The 19,901-nt window shown below is 36.1% G+C and overlaps 1 protein-coding gene across 2 annotated transcripts in view; it reads left to right on the plus strand.

The window, feature by feature from the left end:
• The window catches only part of ARSB (arylsulfatase B), a 64,724-nt gene that overhangs the window by 29,757 nt on the left and 15,066 nt on the right, over positions 1–19,901 (plus strand). Inside the window, exons 5-7 of one of the 2 annotated variants that reach the window (XM_084503239.1) lie at positions 2,082–2,325; positions 10,888–10,958; positions 11,032–11,165. In XM_084503239.1, coding sequence (XP_084359365.1) covers positions 2,082–2,325; positions 10,888–10,958; positions 11,032–11,045 — 329 coding nt within the window. In that variant the 3' untranslated portion in view covers positions 11,046–11,165. Of the gene's footprint in view, positions 1–2,081; positions 2,326–10,887; positions 10,959–11,031; positions 11,166–19,901 lie in introns of those variants that run through there. The other variant, XM_084503240.1, reaches the window with a different exon arrangement.

Raw genomic sequence — 19,901 nt, forward strand, 5'->3', positions numbered from 1 at the left:
ATGTTGTTGTTTTTCCATTTACATATCAGGTAAGCTATCAAAACAAGAAAATATTGTCGTCGTGTTCCTCCCCTCCCCACTCCCCCCCCCCCTTTTTTCAATCTTATGTACTACATCTGACATTGCATATAAGTCTTTACTTATGGATATATGTTAGATAGAACCCTTGTCTCAGGGATTTTATGACAGAATTAAACTGGCATAATGTGCATGTCTTAATTAAACAACAGATAGTAATGTCTCAGGAAAAAAAAAAAAAAAAAAAAAAAAGCAACAATAAAGATTTGACTGTAAACCAGGAAAGGTACCCTTTTCTCTCTCCATTCTTCAGTACGACATTCTACTTCTATAATTTCCTTGCTACTTTGTTGTTGATATGCTAGTTTCTATAATCCTGAATACTAGCATTAAGCAGCTAGAGATAGTAAGTAACCCGTCATACAAAGAAAATACTTAATATACTGAAGATTTGATTCCACAGTATGTCCTAAGTTCTAAAATTGTGTAGCTACTGATACCTTTTACTGTAATACCACCAAAGGTTAAGAGCTACTGAAAGCTCTGTTCCCTGAGTATTCCCAACAGGAATTCCTGTTTACACTAAGAGTAAAAGGAACTGTTGAACTGATGTCTTCTTTGTCTCTGACAACTGTTTAAATTCTCAGATCTCAGCGCTCAACATCTTTGTGTAAGAATTATTGGTAGCTAGTATTGGGTTGCATGTATTTCATACTATAAACAGTAAAACTCTTGATTTATTTATTTTTTAACCCAAGAGTGCTGCATGTATAAGCAGCCCTGCTGGAAGATAATTGGCCCACAAAGCACTGCACTTTTCAGATCATGCTATTTTTTCCCCATGCGTTTCATTTAGTTTAGGCTTCCACCTTTGAAAATCTTCCACTACATTATTCATTAGCAGAACAAAAAGAGTCTCTCAGTAGAAGGATGTTCACAGTAGGGGTTTACACTGGTCCTTAATTAATAAAACAGAAGGGAGATCATTTGACTGTATTGCAGTTACAGTAAAGTTTTTCTGTAATCTATTGGACATGAGCTTCCTGTTTCTTACCTCAAAATCCAGCTTTTTAATTAGAAAATGCTTAAAACAGAAACGTGACAGATTTTACTGAATGTTCAATGACTACTATGAAAAGTAACTTTAAACTTACTAAAATACAGAAAAATCATGCTTACAAGGATTGCTATCAATTACTCTTCTGAAATCATTAAAGCAGATAAAAACAAGAACAGCTATACAACACAATAGTAGTAAAAGTAACTTCAAAGTGTCATGAATTCTGTCAATTTTAGGAATCTGGACATTTTTCTAAGTGTAGAAGATTGGTCAGGAAAGAGTTTAAAAAGTTACATGAGCTATCTCTAACTCATGTAGATATTTCTGTGTTACTGTAGTCAAAGTTCAACTTTTTCTATAACCATCTTGCATTTTGTTCTCACCAAACACAACAGATTCAGCATATTTCCAAATTGCTTCAACTATTTCAAGTATTCTCAAGTTTTCTCCTTTTGCCTGTGAAATCATCTGTTTTGTGTGACATCAAACAGAAAAAACTGAGAAAATTAGTACTAGACTATGAGTACATTTATTGTCCTGATACTGGAATAACAGTTTTCCATTTAAAGTGTAACTGCTTCAGAAAACAGAATAATAGTGTAGTCTGAGTACTAATGATGATAGCAACTCTTCCTATGGTCTTGAAAGTAGTTGGAATTAATTTTCTTTAAGTCCATAGCTCCGGAAGCTTGAGACGTCTAATGATCAACAGTTGTTGTTAACAATACCTTTCTAAATCATTGCTTTGTAGTATGGTATCATTTTTGCCCAGTAATAACTTTTAATTGAGGTAATTTGCAAGATTCTTGCAAGAACTAACTTAGTTTGTAACACGTTCTGGATATGTAGTACATTGTATTAACACCTAACAGCTCTATGCAAGTAGTTGCATGTCATGTCTACATTGTGAAAATATATTTTTCACATGGGTGAATAAATGTTGTGGGGAGGATTGTTCTGTTTCTTTCTTACCATTGATTCCTTACACTTACTTGTTTTTCAGATAATGGAGGACAGACTATGGCAGGTGGAAATAACTGGCCACTCAGAGGAAGAAAATGGACTCTCTGGGAAGGAGGAGTGAGAGGAGTAGGCTTTGTTGCAAGTCCTCTACTGAAACAAACAGGTGTAGAAAGTCATGAACTAATACATATCTCTGACTGGCTGCCAACACTGGTGCACCTTGCTGGAGGACATACCAATGGCACTAAGCCTTTGGATGGCTTTGATGTTTGGAAAACTATCAGGTAACTTGCATGTCAAATCACTGAGTCAGAATTCTGGTATGAGAAGAATTTATTCAGGCCACAGAAAAGAGCTGGAATTGGAGGGAAAATATTATGTTTGCTTCCCTAAAGAGGGGAAGATAAATGTGCTGTTAACTTTGCTGTCCATGAAAGAATTATCAAGATTGCAAATTAATCCTTGTCCCTGATACAAAGCCTCCATAATGTGTTAGCTTGTGTGTGTTGAATTTATAAATGTGTATGCAACATGGCAAAAACATAGTATACTTTGTCAAGAATCCTCTGTCATCCAGAAGTATGCTAACTGATTTTGCAGTGTGTGGAGTGCATGTTAGTAAATTGTATGGATCCAGCCCTCCTTTCTACAGAACCAAATTGGCCATCTCTGCAGTATGCTTCTGGCATTGTACATGTGGGAAATCTATGCATACATTAAACTAATTGAATATGGATTTCACTTTGATTCAGTAAGATTTGTTACATCAGTGTAGAATCTGTCAAGCTGGCCTGAAGTATGAGCATTTGGATGGGTCCTTAGCATGGTGTCCAGCGACTCAGAAAGCCTTTGAGGCTCGGTGCAATGGTAAACCTTACTTGGTTCCTGGGTTTGTAATGCTGTGCCTGATTTAAGCAAGTGCAGTGCAGAAATGCTTAGATGGCTGTAAAGAATGCAGCTTAACTCCATCTGGATTGGCACTGAGACCATGAATACCTAATGAATTTTACTGGGCTCAGTCTGACTGTGTATACTTCTTGTGCTGTCTGTATTAAATGGGATATCCCAGACCCCATTAGTTCAGATAATGGAGAGTCTTCTGTGCATTAAAATAAAAATGAGTTAAATCCCATACATTTTTCCTCTGGAGAAACATAATAAAAATGGTATCACAAATGTTAGATATTGGACCTGGGGCCCTGGGCACATCTGAATATGTGCTTATTACTGGTACACTAGGTTCACCTGAGTAAATCGAATGTAAAATAATAAATGAAATAGGCATTAACTGGTAAAGGTGATTTTTCACTGGAACAAGTGATTAAAAGGAACTCTGATTTTGCCCCTTCGTGCTATTTTCAGTCAAAACTTATATTCAATCAGTCCTTCATCTTTCAAAGCTGTTCTTTTATTCTACTAAAATGGATTATAAAGACCTTAAAACCTGAGTTTCTGCAGAATTTGAAACTTCTGTGGCCAAGCTTGGTTTTGCAGAAGTTGTCTGGTCATGTTGGCTTAAATTCCTTTGTTTCTTCCTTTTCTGTGCTACATGTATTGTATTAATTGATGGGGCTAAATTTGATTGTCTATGTTCTTAGAAGCTGTTTTATTTTATTTGGTCTCTGAATATAGTTTTGAATTACATGAGAATTGTTTAACATGGAAAGTTTAATACTGCTAAACAGAACAAAAGAACTAGGAATTCTATTTTGTAAATGTTGTTCATCAGCAATTTAGTGTTTTGCTTCTTTTGATAGTCTTTGTTCTGTTTTTATAGCAGTCAGCCAGTATTACAGATCATTCCTTGTAAGGGTACTTACTTCTTTGTATATTATGTGTTATATAGCCTTTTGTCCCTTTCTCAGGCTTCCCACTCCAGCCTGCAGCACAAATCTTATTTATGTAGCAGTTGCTGAAACCACTGCAATGGTCTACATAGTTCATTAAGATAAATACAGATTTCAAGTATTTTAGCATTGTAGACCAAGAATTACTTTAGTTTGAAAAAAAAAAAAAAAAAAAAAAAAAGATTGTTTGTACATTTAGTATGATTATTTGTTTTGAAAATGCCTTGCTTGATTTATTCCTTAGTGCTGTCTCTGTTTACGAGGAGCTATGTGGTAGCTTTCTGTCCTAGCTGGAGTTTGCAGAGATCTTGTGGTCTTGTGAACAGGTATACTGTATGGCTCTCTTCCAAGTGGAAGAAGATAAGGATAATGTATAAATAAGGATAATGTATAAATGTATAAATGAGGCTGGGGCCATTAGCTGCCAGGAAGAAATGGAGTCCTCTGTCCAGGCAGAGATAGCAAAATGTTTTACATGCTAACACTGCCGTGGGAAAATAACATCAGCAAGATTGTGGGCTACTGCTAAATTGCAGACTAACTTTTCTTCCAGTTGCCAGCAGAATTTCCACCTACTTTGGATTCACTTTTATACAGGCATTCTTTGTCATGGACTGATCTTCTTCAGTCTGTTTCCTTCAGTATTAAAACTATATGTGGGGAAGAAAAGGAACAGCTGCATGTCCCCTGCACACTTGTGTCACTTGAATCTTATCTCTTCTTGTAGGATCTGAATGCAGTGTTTACTAAGACTAGCCAGAAAATAGGTGACCTCAGATGTTTGTAGTTGTGCCAGCTGGGGTGCCTCTATCCAAAGTGGAAAGTCAGTTTTTGTGAATTGTTAGGCTGCTGTTTGTCTGACCTGCAGCATAAATGTCAAATTTCACATGATTTTCCCACATAATCAGGAGAAATGAGTGTACTAAATTTCATGATCATAACTCAAAAGGTCACTTGAATATTGGATAGCAAACAACGGAGGAACAATGCCCTTTTGTGACATCTGATGGAAAGTTCAAATATGTTGCTACTACAGGACCAGGTAGCTCATAATGAGTGAAATTATAAATTGCGAAGATTCTACCTCATTTAAAAAATGGAAATTAATAGTATATCACCACCTTATGTTTTTTTTTTTCTCCTGCCCAGTATTTTACAAATAGCTGCATATGCTTTTTTTTTAACATGACATTGATTAATATTAGTACTTAAAATCAACATTGATTAATATTAATTTTGATTGATATTGATTAATATTAATATTGATTAATAATAAGTTCTGATATTAGAACTAATTAGATTAATATTAAGTATCAATATTAATAGCTTTCAGCACTTAGTACTTCTAAGTATTAAGAAGTATTAAAACTTAATACTTCTAAGTATTAAGTGCTGAAAGCCGTATGTATCTGCAGCTGCTCCTTTTGTACCTCCTCTGATTAATTTTGTTGAAGAACCAGAAGAAAGTTAACAGTTAGGAGCAAATAGCATGAAAACCATAAGTTCAGAAGCACATGGTTCTTTTAGGCAAGAAAATCTCCTCTCTACATTGCTTTTTACCTACCTGTAGTTTCTTTTATACAATGCTTGGAACTGCAAAAATACAATATTCTTATTCTCCTTGTTTGAACTTCTTCTCTTGGGTTGAAATCTGTATGCTACTTAGAAGCTGTTTGACAGGGCCTTTGAACTCAAAGCTTGTCTGCTCCTTCCAATGTGATCTGATGACCTAGTAATGTAGCAAAACTGTATCACTGCAGTCATACAACCATGGAATGTTTGGGGTTGGAAAGATCTCTAAAGACCATCTAATTCCACCCCCTTGCCACAGGCAGGGACACCTCCCTGGCAAGGACCAGGTTGCTCAAAGCCTCATCCAAGCTGGCCTTGAACAAACACTTCCAGGCATGGGGCATCTGCAGATTCTGTGGGCAACCCTGGCAGTGCCTCACAGCCCTCTGAGTAAAGAATTTCTTCCTTATAAATCTACCCTCTTTTAGTTTAAAGCCATTTCCCCATCACTCCTATCACTCCACTCCATGAACAAGAGTCCCTCCCTCTCCAGCTTTCTGGTAGGCCTTCTTTAGGTACTGGAAGGCCCTGAACGTACTGGGAGACCTAACAGAAGTAGAATGTGATTTTAAACAGAAACTGAAACAGAACAGGTTTCACTCACACTGTCATGGTCTGACACACAATCACCAAAAGATGTGTGTCTAAGAAGTTGGTCCAGTGGCTAGGCACCAAGATGGGGGTTCTTAAGCCATCCATCTCACATCTGGGCCCCAGAATGCTTGTGCCCAGGGTCTGTTGCAGTGGTGCAGAGGTCAAAGAATGAAAGCAATGAAGTTCTTTCTCACATTTGTGTTCTTTGTTTGCTGACCACGCACAGGTTTTGGTTATACTTTTTTGTCCCCTTATTGGTACTGTTAGTCCTGTCCCACCCCTGTGAGTCATCAGAAGGCATCACTGTTCTTTATCTCCAGATATCTGTGTCTTGGGAAAGTGGCCTACAAGTTGGGATCTTGATGACCTGCTAATCTGGGTGTCATTAACACAGGCCATTCTGGAAGCCTGTACTGTGTGTTTCCTGCTGTTGTCTCCATATGCAGACATTCCCAGTCTTTTTCAATTCATACCAATCTTGGCCCTTCTGTTGCAGTTCTTTAGAGTAAAAGAAACTAGGACATCAAAAAAGCTCTTCCATGCAAAACTGTTCAAACATATTTTTGAACCAGTAGTTCCTAGACTTGATCTTCCTCCAAGTGCCTTTGAAATTAAATTTCAATTCCTTTTAATGTCCCCAGCTTCTTTTTGAAAATGACTTAGTATAGTATCACTGTAACCACACATTTTTGGACATCCATCACACCATTCCAAAATTCACAGAGGGCAGCCACCTGGGATTCCTTGTGCCACTTCAGTTTGCAACAAAGGTTCTCAGCTTTCATCACATTCAGCTCTTGATGCTCTCCCATTCCCACCCACTGCTGAGTAGAGTGCTACAGCATGGGCAATATCCTTTTATTTTAACATTCCACTCTAAAACTTAAATCTCAAATATAAACATCTTACACAAATCACAGTAGATTCCACTTATCTAGCATCTTGAATTATCACCCATAACACAACAATATAACTGGAACTTCTAAAACCATGTATGTATTAGAAATGATATCTAAAATTTGGTAGTAATATCACTAACCTATTTTACAAAAATAGTAATTGAGAATATCAAGAATGATTAATGGAAAACAATACTAAAGTGCAACTAATCAAGGAATCTAAACTGCAGTGCATGTCTCCAAGCAAGTATCTCAAAAGGCATTTGCATTTCTAAGAAACATCTGTTTTCCAGATGCTTGCTACTTTATTGAAATAGTGATATAAGGCAAAATTAGTTTCCTTATGTAGAAATTTGCCTTGGTTGATACCACTGTTTTGATATATTTTATTTTTCAACACTGAGTGTCTACTAAGTCTATGCTCAAAAGAAGTGTTTAATTTGGCATTAACAAAAAAATGGAAAATTATGGTACTGGTTATGGTGAAGGACATGAATCAGTATGGTAGCCACTGAGAGATTCAAGATAAAATGCGGTTTAAAAAAAATAGTATTTCCCCAAAGCTTGTTAGCAGGTGAAAGCTTTCAAGTTTTACTGAGACATCTTGCCTGCTAAGTTACATTTTTTTTAATTTTTGTGATGTTGGACATATCACATTTGATTGGATGAAATAAAGTAAGATCAACTTGAATTCTTATGTACTAAATGGCTATACTAACTTGAGAAACGAAATACCTGTTTGGAAAAATTATCATTTCTATTTTTGGTGTAAATTACTGCTCACAAAAAAGCAAGTGAAAGCTTAGAGTAATTATTGCCAGAACATCTGAAATATAATTATTTTATAAAAGTGTACACAGAATCACAGAATCACAGAATTTCTAGGTTGGAAGAGACCTCAAGATCATCGAGTCCAACCTCTGACCTAACGCTAGCAGTCCCCACTAAACCATATCCCTAAGCTCTACATCTAAACGTCTTTTGAAGACTTCCAGGGATGGTGACTCCACCACTTCCCTGGGCAGCCTGTTCCAATGCCTAACAACCCTTTCAGTAAAGAAGTTCTTCCTAACATCTAACCTAAAACTCCCCTGGCTCAACTTAAGCCCATTCCCCCTTGTCCTGTCACCAGGCACGTGGGAGAACAGACCAACCCCCACCTCGCTAAAATGATATGACAGATATGACCTAGAGAAATACAAGGTATTGCAAATGCTTTTGCTGAGTGACACTGTGGGAGGTAAACACATTTACCCTGAAAAACCTTTTCTTCCTTCCCAAGGAAGCCTTCTGCCTATTTAACAACAATAAAAGTGAAAGACCACATGTAGTGGTTTTGTGCAAGTTCACTAAAGAGTAATAGATCTTTCTGTATGTTTTTAAAAAGCAGAAAACAGACTGACATTCTCAGCATAAACTAGCTGATTCTACAACCATCTCTGAATGTTGTCCAATATGTTCCAATCAGTATGTTCTTACAATGAGCAATTTTTGGAAAGCAGTACCTTTTAACTGCTTAAATAAATATTCAGTCAACATGGTAGAATAATTCCCAGACAAAAGAAAAACTTCCTTATTTTTAGGGGGAGGAGCCTAAAAATAAGTATTCTAAAAATAAATAATTTTTAGATATGGTTACGCTGAAAACTGCTAAAATGGGGATCCTACAGAATCTTATTCTAGTTGCATCAGTTAGAATATATTCCTAATGCATAATATCCTTGGCAGGGCATCAGGGGACACTGAGGTCAGTTGTAGAGCTCCATAAATGGGAACTAGGACAGTGTTTACGCATAGAGAAAGGTTTTCTTCAGGACTTTTTTCTGCCTTCCTGATGTCATTTTTTTTTTCTTATCAGCCAGACACTTTCTTTAATGTGCAGTGCTGCCTTCTCCTCTCTGGCTATTGTTTTGTGAATAATAAGTAGTGACTATAAACCTCCATTTTTGTGTGCAACAGAATTACGGAAATAACACCAAAACTGAACAAGCAGTTCATTACCAGTTAACAGTACTACAGAGCTTATTGTGGTAAAATTGTAAGCCTCAGGTAGTATATCTCATAGCTATATGTAAATGGTATTACCAAGTTACTAATATTAATATTCTATCCCAGAAATAAATAAGAAAATAAATAAATAAATAAATTCAATATAGAGGACCACTGCAACATGAAAAACTTAAATGAATTCACGTATAATTTTTATCTTTTGTTCTACCTGCTATGCAATAACATTCATAGCCACATTTACTGTACAGCATCCAACCTACAGATTAAAAGCCATAAAAGGAAACTACCTATGATATATGATAGTAATAATAGTAGGATCTGGTATTGTCAATATTCTCAGTTCTGACTTTTTGAGGCCTAATCTCATAGTGTGTGAATATTGGATGTATAAATAGCACATAGAAGTAAGGTACTTTTTTGTTCTGTAGATTACACTGGTGGAAGGTACTTTACTACTTAGCATAGTTCTAGTGTTTGACTTCCTTTGACAGAGTACTGAAAAAACTGGACAGAAAGGTGAGAATATCTGTCCAAGCAGTCACTACAGAGTCAGTTGCATACTTTAAATTCACATCGTACTTTAATGTGTGTAATTGGTTCATGTTATTGTTACCTATTAACGCATGGGAAAAGGCGAGTTTGACCATAACTGTAACTGGACCATCTAGAGGTGGTAGTACAGGTATATTAGATTTTGTTAAGGCTGGGCACTCCATAGTTTGGAGTGTGACCACTCCTAATGGTTAGTTAGGAGTGTGACCACCAATTAACCTATAGGTTAATTATTGTACTTTATATTAATTGCAAGGTTGTATGATCTAAGTAATTTTAATCTTTCATCTGATCTTTCTTATTAATTTTATATTTAATCAAAATGTATAAAGTCCAGAAATGGTTTTAGAAATAGAGTAGAACAATATTAATTTTAATCAGTTAATACTGAAGCTTCTAAATTATGTGTAAATATTGTTTAATTCTAAAGTACTTCTTCAAAAATTATATACTAAAATAACAGCCATTTTTGGTTTCTACTAGATGTCCATTAAATTTTATGTTAGCTGTTTTTTATTCTTAATGCTAAGTGATTTAGTGGCCTAGGGTGACTCTTTTAGAGTACTACAATGAAGGTCTTTAACAGAAAGAGAACAACATAAATTATTTGGAAGTTTCTGAAACTGTATGTTTAAATTAACTGTTAATTAATATTTATCATGATGAAGTCAATGTTCTTTCTTTTACACATGTTGCCCTTTATAAGGAATGAATTTATTTTACTGACTCTCTTTTAGTACTGGGATTTATTTAATTCAGAAAGTTTATTGATAAGTTAGGAGACTGATTCTGTACCACCCCTGTGTAGTCAATAGAAAGACAGATTATTTTTTTTAAGAAGGTAAGAAGGTTGGTTCAAGGTATCTGAATAATCTTCGTGACATCACTACAAAAGATAGAGCTTTCTCTCTTTCTCTCTCTTTTTTTTTTTTTTTTTTTTTTTTTTTTTTTGAGGGGTAACCAATTCCCATAATGTTTTTTGAGGCAGCCAGCCAAAATGCTTTCAGCACTCTAGAGTGATGATTCTTGTTTAGGTATTCAGAGAGCAGGACAAGTCTAAAATGCCAACTTAATGCTGCTAAATATGATTTTTAAAGAAAGTAATAATTAAATCCTTTTTTTTTTTTTTTTTTTTTTTCCGTTTTGGTAGGACCAGCTCTGTGCTCTGTAAAATTGTGAGTAATCCCAGTAAACAGCAGTGAAGTCAGGGAAAATAGGTAGGGGCAAAAGCTGTTGCTACTGGGCTAGAAAATAACATTCAGATTAAAGTTGTTAGCAATTAGTGTATGGATATGAATTCTATATTAGGACGTCAAAAAATAAATCACAGAATCTTAATGAAATTTAGCTTTCCTTTTGAAATTTCTCCTAGTGAAGGAAGACCTTCCCCCAGAGTGGAACTGCTTCATAACATTGACCCCATGTTTGTGGATGATTACCCATGTGAGTATGCTACTGATAAAGACTTGTTAAATGTACAGTTTATCTTCCTAACGCTCCTTGTATTTCCTTTTAGGTGAAACAAAATAAAGTAGGATGCCTTCTACTTTTAGGTAAATAGTTTAGTTCTAAAATACTGAAACATCATCCCGCAGCTACTCTTAAGTCCTTACTGAATTACGACCAATGCGCACTTCCCATTCTGCAGAGCTCTGAAGCACTACCGAGTAATGAATAAAGTACTTTGGGACATGGAATTGTTGAGGAGCAGCCATGTGCCTGAGGTGCATGGGGAGGCACACAGCCAAAACAAACCACCAAATCCTGTCTTCAGTGTTCCAGGTTGGCAGGTAGCTCCCAATGAGCTGCTCAGCCTGGCATATCTTGATATGTTTATTCAATATGATTGTATTATTGACCTTGAAAATGGAAAACCTGAGTTTGTGAGAATATTAGAAGTTCCAAGCTTTGTGATTGCTTTTGTTCCATAATCATACAAGTTGGATCTTTAGTGCCATAATCACATGAATTAGAGCTTAACTTTGCCAATTCCATAGCTTTTTGAAAACCGTCTGTTTTATGATTCAACATTATTAGTTTGCTAAGGACTACACAGTTTTCAAGCAAAGATTTCTACACGCACAACATTGGAACAGATCCTTTCTAGTGTTTTTATAGCATTTCTGTATTTCATTAAATGAAGAAGTAAATCCAGGCATATGAACTAGTACAGTACGGACAGTGATCTGTTACTTGCACGACAGATACAAGTTGTGCTGCGGTAACAAGAAGGAAAGTGGTAAGGTGTCCTTCTGCTACGCACATCTGGTTCTGTGATGTTTTTCTGAGAAGGAGAAACATCGTGCACATCTAATGTTGGCTGTACAACACTGCCTGCAGATAATTCCTATACACTGATGGAATTAAGGCGTAGCTACAACAATTTCCCTTCAAAGAATCCTCAATGAGTTGTAGCATTCCTGTACAATGTTATGCCCTGATGTGGTATTCTGAAACATACTTCAGAGACCATCTTTTCCATGTGGGAACTGCTATTATTGAGCACAGCTGAGGCATTTGAATAGCCAACTTCCTGGTTTAAATAGAGGAGGAATGAGAAGAGGAAGTTTTCAGGAGCCTAAGCTCAGGAAATACATCCATGGATTGTTTACGTGAAGCCACATGTGATGATTCTTTACTGTACACTACATCTAGCATGTCCTTCCTATATGTGTGCATGTGTTTTGTGTGGCATTTGGGCATAGAACTGGGCAGGTGGGCAGAAGGTGTAGTAAGGGAAACTTTATTCTAGAGGAGATGTGACCTTTAGCCACCATGAATGGAGGGAGGGGTATGTGTACCTGTAAACTCCCATTATTTTTATATACCTTTGAAACTCTAGTAATGAAAACCAAAAATCTAAATCTTTACCTGCAAGTCCTTATGCGCCATATATGGTTTTCCTTTTTCTTCTCAGTGAAGATCTTAAACTTTGGCAAGATACTTTGTGCCTCCTGTTTCGGCTTCTCCCTTAATAGCACTTTTGGTCAAGAAAAGACAGAGAGGACGTCTAAATTAGTATCCATTACATTTTTCCTAATTTTTTATTTTATAATACCATTCTTAAAAAATATGAAAGTAGATAATTGTATTATTGATACATTTGACAAAATACATCCCTGTTATATATGACAAAACATATATAAAACTTTACTTTTTCACATCACCATTCTTTTTATTAATGTACACTTTGTATTGTAACAACAAATCAATTTATAGTTCAGTGCTGCAGAAAAAAATCCATCTTTTCTTGCACTTGAATTGTTACAATGTGCTCAATTTCTTAACTGGAATTAGGAATAGTTTTGTCTTTTGTAGGGTGAATCATGGTGTTCATGATGCTGTTTTTGAATAGTATAGTGAAATTATGCTTTGTCATACGAGGATTAAAAAAACTATGTTGAAACCTGAGTTGTTAGGTATAACTGTATGTATGTAACTCAGCCTATTTCTTCTTAAAATGTCTGGGTTTTATTTGCATGAATTGGATGAATTGGATAACTAGTTGAGAATCAAGATCCGGAGTAATGATTTTGGCATCTCCTTTATGGATAGATGAGGGAGACTCAAAGGTTGACGTATATAGGTCTTTCATATTTTTGGCAATATGGCTCTCTGCATGTTTTTAAAAAGCATTTTAAAATTAATTGCACATACATAATCTTTTATCACCAAGGTGATAAAACATGTGTCATTCTTGAGTGTTACTCTTTCCTTGACTGTTATTTCCTTGCCCTAACTTTTTTTGAGATAAAAATATTCTTTTGCCTACAATGCTAACATGTATGTAAGTTTGTTTTGCTTGGTTCTTTCTCACCTCCTATGCTGAGTATTATGACAGTAGTCTTTGGCCTTCTTTGTGTCCACCTTGCCCTTCTTAAGTCCACTTAAAATATCATTTCACCTTAATCATCCTTCTGGTTCTTGCATCAGATGAAGTATTTAAATCATGCTAATATTTTCTTTTATTTTTTGTAGAAATTGAAGTAAAAGGTAAAATAATGACTAGAAGATACAGACTAGCTAAACCTTTGGGCCTGCAGAGTACTGTGGAAGAGGAAGTTAAATCTCAAGTTACTAATAAACATAATCAAAAAAAAATTCAGGAGGTTGGGGATAATCAAGAGAGTTCTGATTATTGCTGTAGTTATGCACACATAGGGAAGTAAATTATTGTTCTATTGTGCTCATTGCATGTTCAGTGCTCCTTAATCCTTGACTGCTCTTGCATATAATGCATGCATTCTTTCAGTATATATTATGTAATTGATTCATCTATCTTCATCTCCAAATAAGCTGATAGTATATATATTTTACTAGTATGAATCATGGGATGTCTAATGTAATTCACAGATTTTTTTTGACTGAAATAGGAAAACTGAATTTGTTCTGTTCAGATTTTTGATGCCTATATAAGCTTTTTTTTTTTTTCAGGGAAGATTTTGTGCAGAAGACATAATTAATTTACTATTAACTCAAGTGTTACAACAAGGTATTCAACAGAGTATTAAATTTAATGTTGGGAATACTATCTTAATTACAGAGCTAACTAAATCTTTGCTGCTGTGGTCTGTTAGAACTAACCTTGACCTTGACTCCATGAGTGTGCTGCTCATGGAGTAGTAACATACAGCTTCTCAAATTCTTAGGCTCGGTGCTGGTACCGAACATCTTGCCATCAGCTATCGTTGCTGTAGGAGCTCTGATTAATCTATTGATGAGTATCTTCTTGTCTTTTTTCAGGAGCTTGTGTCTGGTAGTCAATACAATAGCCTTAAAGTAGCCTTGTATCATAATACTGTACTTCACTCCTGTTGTTAATATAAAACAACATGAGAGACAAAACACTGTAATCTAGTTTGTCTGCAGTTCTATTTTACAAAACAATGCTGATAGGTCTTATTTTACTGTTTCTTTCAAATAATCACCTTCTGTCTCTGAGGCAGACTTTCTTCATTCAACTATAAACCTCTGGAGTGGTCTAAAACATATTGCAGTGTTTTAAACTGTAATTTCTCATTTGTCATCCTCAGTGTTAAAAAGAGTTTCTGTTCCTGACTGCAGACTTTGCCTTCAGGCTACATCTGACCTGTGGCAGCCCAGCTGAATGATCAGGGTTAAAAATAATCTTTTCACTCTGAACAGATCTGTTTTACAATGTGGACCATAAAATCTGGTGTTTTAACAGGAGGTGGAGTGAAGAACTGGGGTGGAATCTCAAAAAAAATGTACTGGTAGGGTATGAGGGTGTTGCGGTCTTTGTAGTGAGGCAAGTGTGGTGGTGATTCATTGCCAAAATGGAGAACCTCTCTTATTATTCCATCCTTTTCTGATTCCCTTTTGCTGGATCTGGAAATCACATGGCAACAAGATGAGTCTTCTGCCAGATCAGCCTTCAAACTGTCTTGGGACATGGGTGGGGTGGAAGAGGAGGAAAGATTTGTACCAAACCAGCCAGCTGAATCAACTTCCCTTGTAGCTGTCTGACTAGGAGCACATGGGAGTGGGAGTGTGTGGTTGGTGGCAGATGCAGGCAGTGGCCACAGGACATGGCCACCAGATCAGCTCAGGCCACCAGGGAACCTCAGCCAGAGGCAGTAGTTTCATGGAGCTTAAGCTAGCATAGTTTGATGCTGCCTACCAAAGAGGAAATCCTGCCTCCCTCTTCTCTCTCTTCGATCACCAAACCCACTCATATAGCCATACTGTATATGAACCAAATCACGACACTGACACAGATTTTATTAAGCATTTTTTTTTCTTTTTATTGGATATATAATCAAATGCTCATTTTGGCACAAAGGAAGGGACAAGAAGGAATTTCCAGGGACAGGTGAGACTGGTTCTGTTGGTGGCGCTGAAATTAGACTCTGAGGTTTCTGTTTCATAATAACAGATGAAGTGATTCAGCAAGTTTCTGTTGGGGAAATACTTCACTTTCTCCCTTCCCCTTTCCCAGCCACATGATCCTGATGCTTGATTTGTATCTCTTCTGGTACTCCTCAGGTGCCTCCACAGACTGATTTAACTTGCTAACCTGGGGTGGGGAACAGATGATTTTCTTCTGTCAGTTGGGTTGAACTGGCTCATTGAAGGTCCTGATGGATGCCAGAGCAAGGCGGGGGTGAGGATGGCTGTGCAGTTGGAAGAGGAGAGGCAGAGGGAGAGCCAGCCCTACTAGTGCTGGCTGGCTGCTCCTGGAGCCAGAGCCCCCAGGGGAAAGCATATGGGCCACACCCTCTTGTTGGACCTGGATCTGCTAAACCAGTCTGGTGAGCTTTGCAGATGGAGATGGACCTGGGCTCCTCCAGGCAATTGCTCTTTTCTCTCCTTGCTAAAAGCCATTATTTTTGTTGTTGGTTCTTTCTTCATCTCCCTCTTGATTTTATTTATTTATTTTTAACAACGAATACATGTCTCAATCACTTGGTCTCAGTGTAGGCTTGTAATTTATTATAGAATTTGCATTTCTATAAAAGCAGGTCATTGATATGAAAGACCTACAGTCTTCTAGACTTCTGTCTGAAACAGTCACGTTTTCTGTTAAGAGTTTCGTAGGAAATTAAGAAAATTAAAAACAGAAAGCTAGAATCATGCTGAAATAGTATCATTTTCTCTGTAATGTACAGGTTAAGAAAGCTCAAATAAAATGTGTAAAATAACTGAAAAGTTGCAAAAATCAAAAACTGATTTGCATTTGTTGGAAGGAAAAAAAAAGGTTTTGGCCCATTTTTGTGACTTTGTCTTTAAAGAAAAAAGGCCAAGTTGTTGATGGTTTGGCAGCTATAAGGGTGACGTCAGCTCTTCCATTGTGAAAGATCTGCTTTCTTTTAGACAGTCTTATGGCATTTCATCAAGTTTTGGTGATTCAGCTAAATTAAAAACCAACTGGATTTAAATCTAAATTCCCCTAACTGCTAAACCAAACATATTTCTGACCACACCGTTGTTGCTAGATGGTCTGTCTTGAAGCAGTATAGAAACTTTATATCCCACAGAAGGCAATTTTATTTTGAGAATCAGAGCTAAATGACATGGTGAAAGAAAATGTACCCTTTATTTCAGTTGTTAATCAGAAGCTGTCAGTACATACTGTATAATTTTTTAATCTGACTTGCTAAATTCATAAATTAATTTAGTGAATTGTACAATATCTTGAAGATGACAAGTAGAATCACTTTCTCTTAAAAAAAAAAATAAATCCAAATTTCTTTAAATTTCAAAGATGTATTCAAAATAAATATGTTGTTGGGTGGGGCTGTTTCAGGCTGAAAAAACTTTGCCTTCATTTAAAATTCCAGGCTCAACCATAAACTAAAACTTCAAAGGCATAATAAAACTGTATGCTACTAATTGTAGTTAATTTATTTTGAGGATATCTATTCATAGAGGCAGACATCCAATACAGAGAACTTGTAAAAACATTTTGTGATTTTTCTCCAAGCTTTGATTAATTTTCTCAATGCAAATAAGACTTTACATTGCTCTCCTTGACATCTGAAAAAAGGCATTACCTCATATATTGCACTATTAATTGCCAAAATAAATGATTGCTTATAAGGGGCTAAATCTGCTCTGTGCAGAATGAACATATGATTTATTACAACAGAGAAACCATTTTATTTCTGGGACTGATGTATCATTCATGGACATTAAAATAGCATTATAATGGCTACAGCATTATATATTATATCCATACATATACCAAAATGATTCATCTTGATTAAGGAATAGACATTCTAGGCTCCTTTAGGCCCCATTTATTACTTATTGTGCCCAGGTGAAAGATGATTCCTAGGACTTAGCAGGCCAGAAGTGATTTCTTCCCCAGTTTTATTACTGATGATCTAGCTGCTTTAGAATTACTGGGAAAAAAAAAAAAATTAAAAAAATCCCTCATAATGGAGTTATTCAGTAGCAGATGAAGTATACAATAGACATAGGTATGCATGCCTGCATGTGCTCTCTGGGCTATGAAGAGTATTAAAGTGCTCCAAGTCTGTGCCAGGCTAAGACCCAGAATCCACTCCTGGAGAATCAAAATGTGAAGAAAGCTACTGGTAGCATTACATGACTGAGTTTACATCATGACAGCTGGAATGGGAAAGTGATCAAGAATGAGGAAAAAGATACATTGTTTGCTTCTCTGAATTTCCATTTCTCTGCAAAATTAAATAGTCCATGTGCTGACCATCTGGAATCTGTCATCTTTTCATTACAAGTAAATCATAAATTCAAATGACCCCATGTATATGCATAAGGCAGGAGTTGCCAATAAGTGACCTTGGAGCTGTGCATGGCACTCAACCACTTCATGTGGTGCTTTCATGTTGGTCTGACAGTTTTGGATAGAACTCAACTCCACTCCCTCATGGGAGGCCAATAGTTCTAGACAGTTCTACTGCTGTTCAGATCACAGATACGCAGTGCTTTCCCTTTGGCTGTTGGCTATCTGAAGTTTCTGGGGATGTAGCTTTTGTGCGGGGATGTAGCTTGGGAAGCTTGGTCTATGGTTATACATTGTTTTGGCTCTTAGCCCTCCTGCATCTGGATGTGAGCCATCCATCATAGTATTCAATACTAAGTATAAGGTTATTGCACTTTTGGTGAATCTCATGCTTATCCCCATGTTTCCTTGAGAATGTAGATAATCTCTTTTAGAATTTAGAAATTTTAAGTTACTTGATAAAGTGTCTAGTGCCAGTACCATGATTGGAATTCAGAAATCCCTTGTTACTGCTTCTTTTTTTATGCTTTATTATATTCTATAGCTACTTGAACATAACACTAGCTACATTATGTAGCTCTTGATATAAATGGATTGCATTTTTCAAATGAAATATCTCTGAGATGGAAATCTGTTAAGTTTTAATTGTACACAGGATGTTAGAGTCAGATTACAGACTCTGTTCAGTTTTCTTTATCATGACCATTGCTATCTTACAGTAACATAAGTGGGTTTTATGTTTCACATAGAACACCATCTCAAGATGACATTTGATGTCTTCAGTAATTCATAAATACTATTCCAATCAGCTCAAATCTGTTTTCTGAGGGGAAAAAAAAAAAAAAAAAGTGTTGAAAAAATAGTATTTTAAAATGTTTTTCTAAGGGAAGTGAAAGTAAAGCACTTCATTTTACTGTCTCTCATTTTGTAATGTTTGATCTCATAAGCCGTATTAATCAGTTTGATATTATTTAGAATAACTTTATTTTTTTTCTTTATTTTTTTTTCTAAATTATTGTGTAATTGTATAATAATGTAATAATGTGGATAAATGCTTCACTCTCCTGATGCATGTGGGGAGTTTTTGCTGCCATTAGTAATTCTGGATTTTACTCAATTCTTTGTCTAGTGGGTTTTTAAGATATAATCTTAATCTGTTGTAAGGATCAAGGTGAAGAATACTTTTAAACAAGACCAAGAATATTTTAATATGCTTACTACTGTTGGAATTAAGTTTAGAAGGGTACACATTTTGAAAGGTAAGAGACTGAGCATGATATTCTCATAAAGATCTTTTATTTGGAATAAAACATTGCCATGAGAAAACTGAAAACTGAAATTAGAAGGGATAATAGGTGAGTTTGAATCTGTATGTGCACAGTGTTCAAGTTAAGTGAATTAAGGCAGGTGAACTTCACTGTATGAGTTTGTCTATGGCACAGACTTATGCCTCATCAACATGACATTAGGAGGTTTTAGTGTCTCAGGCCTCAGCTGTTTCTTCAAGATCAGTATTCTATTAATTCTTCCAAGGTTAAGGTCATGGCTATTCCTCAAATGCTTTTATTTTAATAACATAAAAGAAAGACAGAGTTTTGTAGAAAACTCATTATTGCTATAAAGCAGCAAAAGGTCACCAAATGTCTTTCCTCAGTGAAGTAGCAAAAAACGTTATTTCTTCAGTAATTCATTGTCACAGTATAGGTTGGAGGAGCCCTTGACATTTGCAGTTTCCTTGTTGAGATGAAATAATTGCTCCATACATCACAGTTCAAAAAAATAAGTCAATTAAAAGTATATATATGCAAAGGCCTTGTTAGCCCACAGAGCCATCTGCATTTCAAAATGACCACGGCAGGCTTGTCTTTCTTTGTAACATACTTTCATCTTTCTCGTGGACATTCACAAGCAGTCCATTAATTACAGCATCATGCCTACAAACACATGTGCAACTTTAAAAGAATAGAATGGAATACTTCAGTTGGAAGGTACCCTCAAAGATCATCTAGTCCAACTGCCTGCCTTCTTCAGGGCTAACCAAAAGTTAAAGCATGTTACTGAGGGCATTATCATAGAATTACAGAATGGTTTGGGTTGGAAGGGACCTAAACATCATCTAATTCCAATCCCCCTGCCATGGGCAGCAACACCTCCCACCT

Source organism: Aythya ferina (assembly GCF_964211825.1).
Source record: "Aythya ferina genome assembly, chromosome: Z".
Lineage (NCBI taxonomy): Eukaryota > Metazoa > Chordata > Aves > Anseriformes > Anatidae > Aythya > Aythya ferina.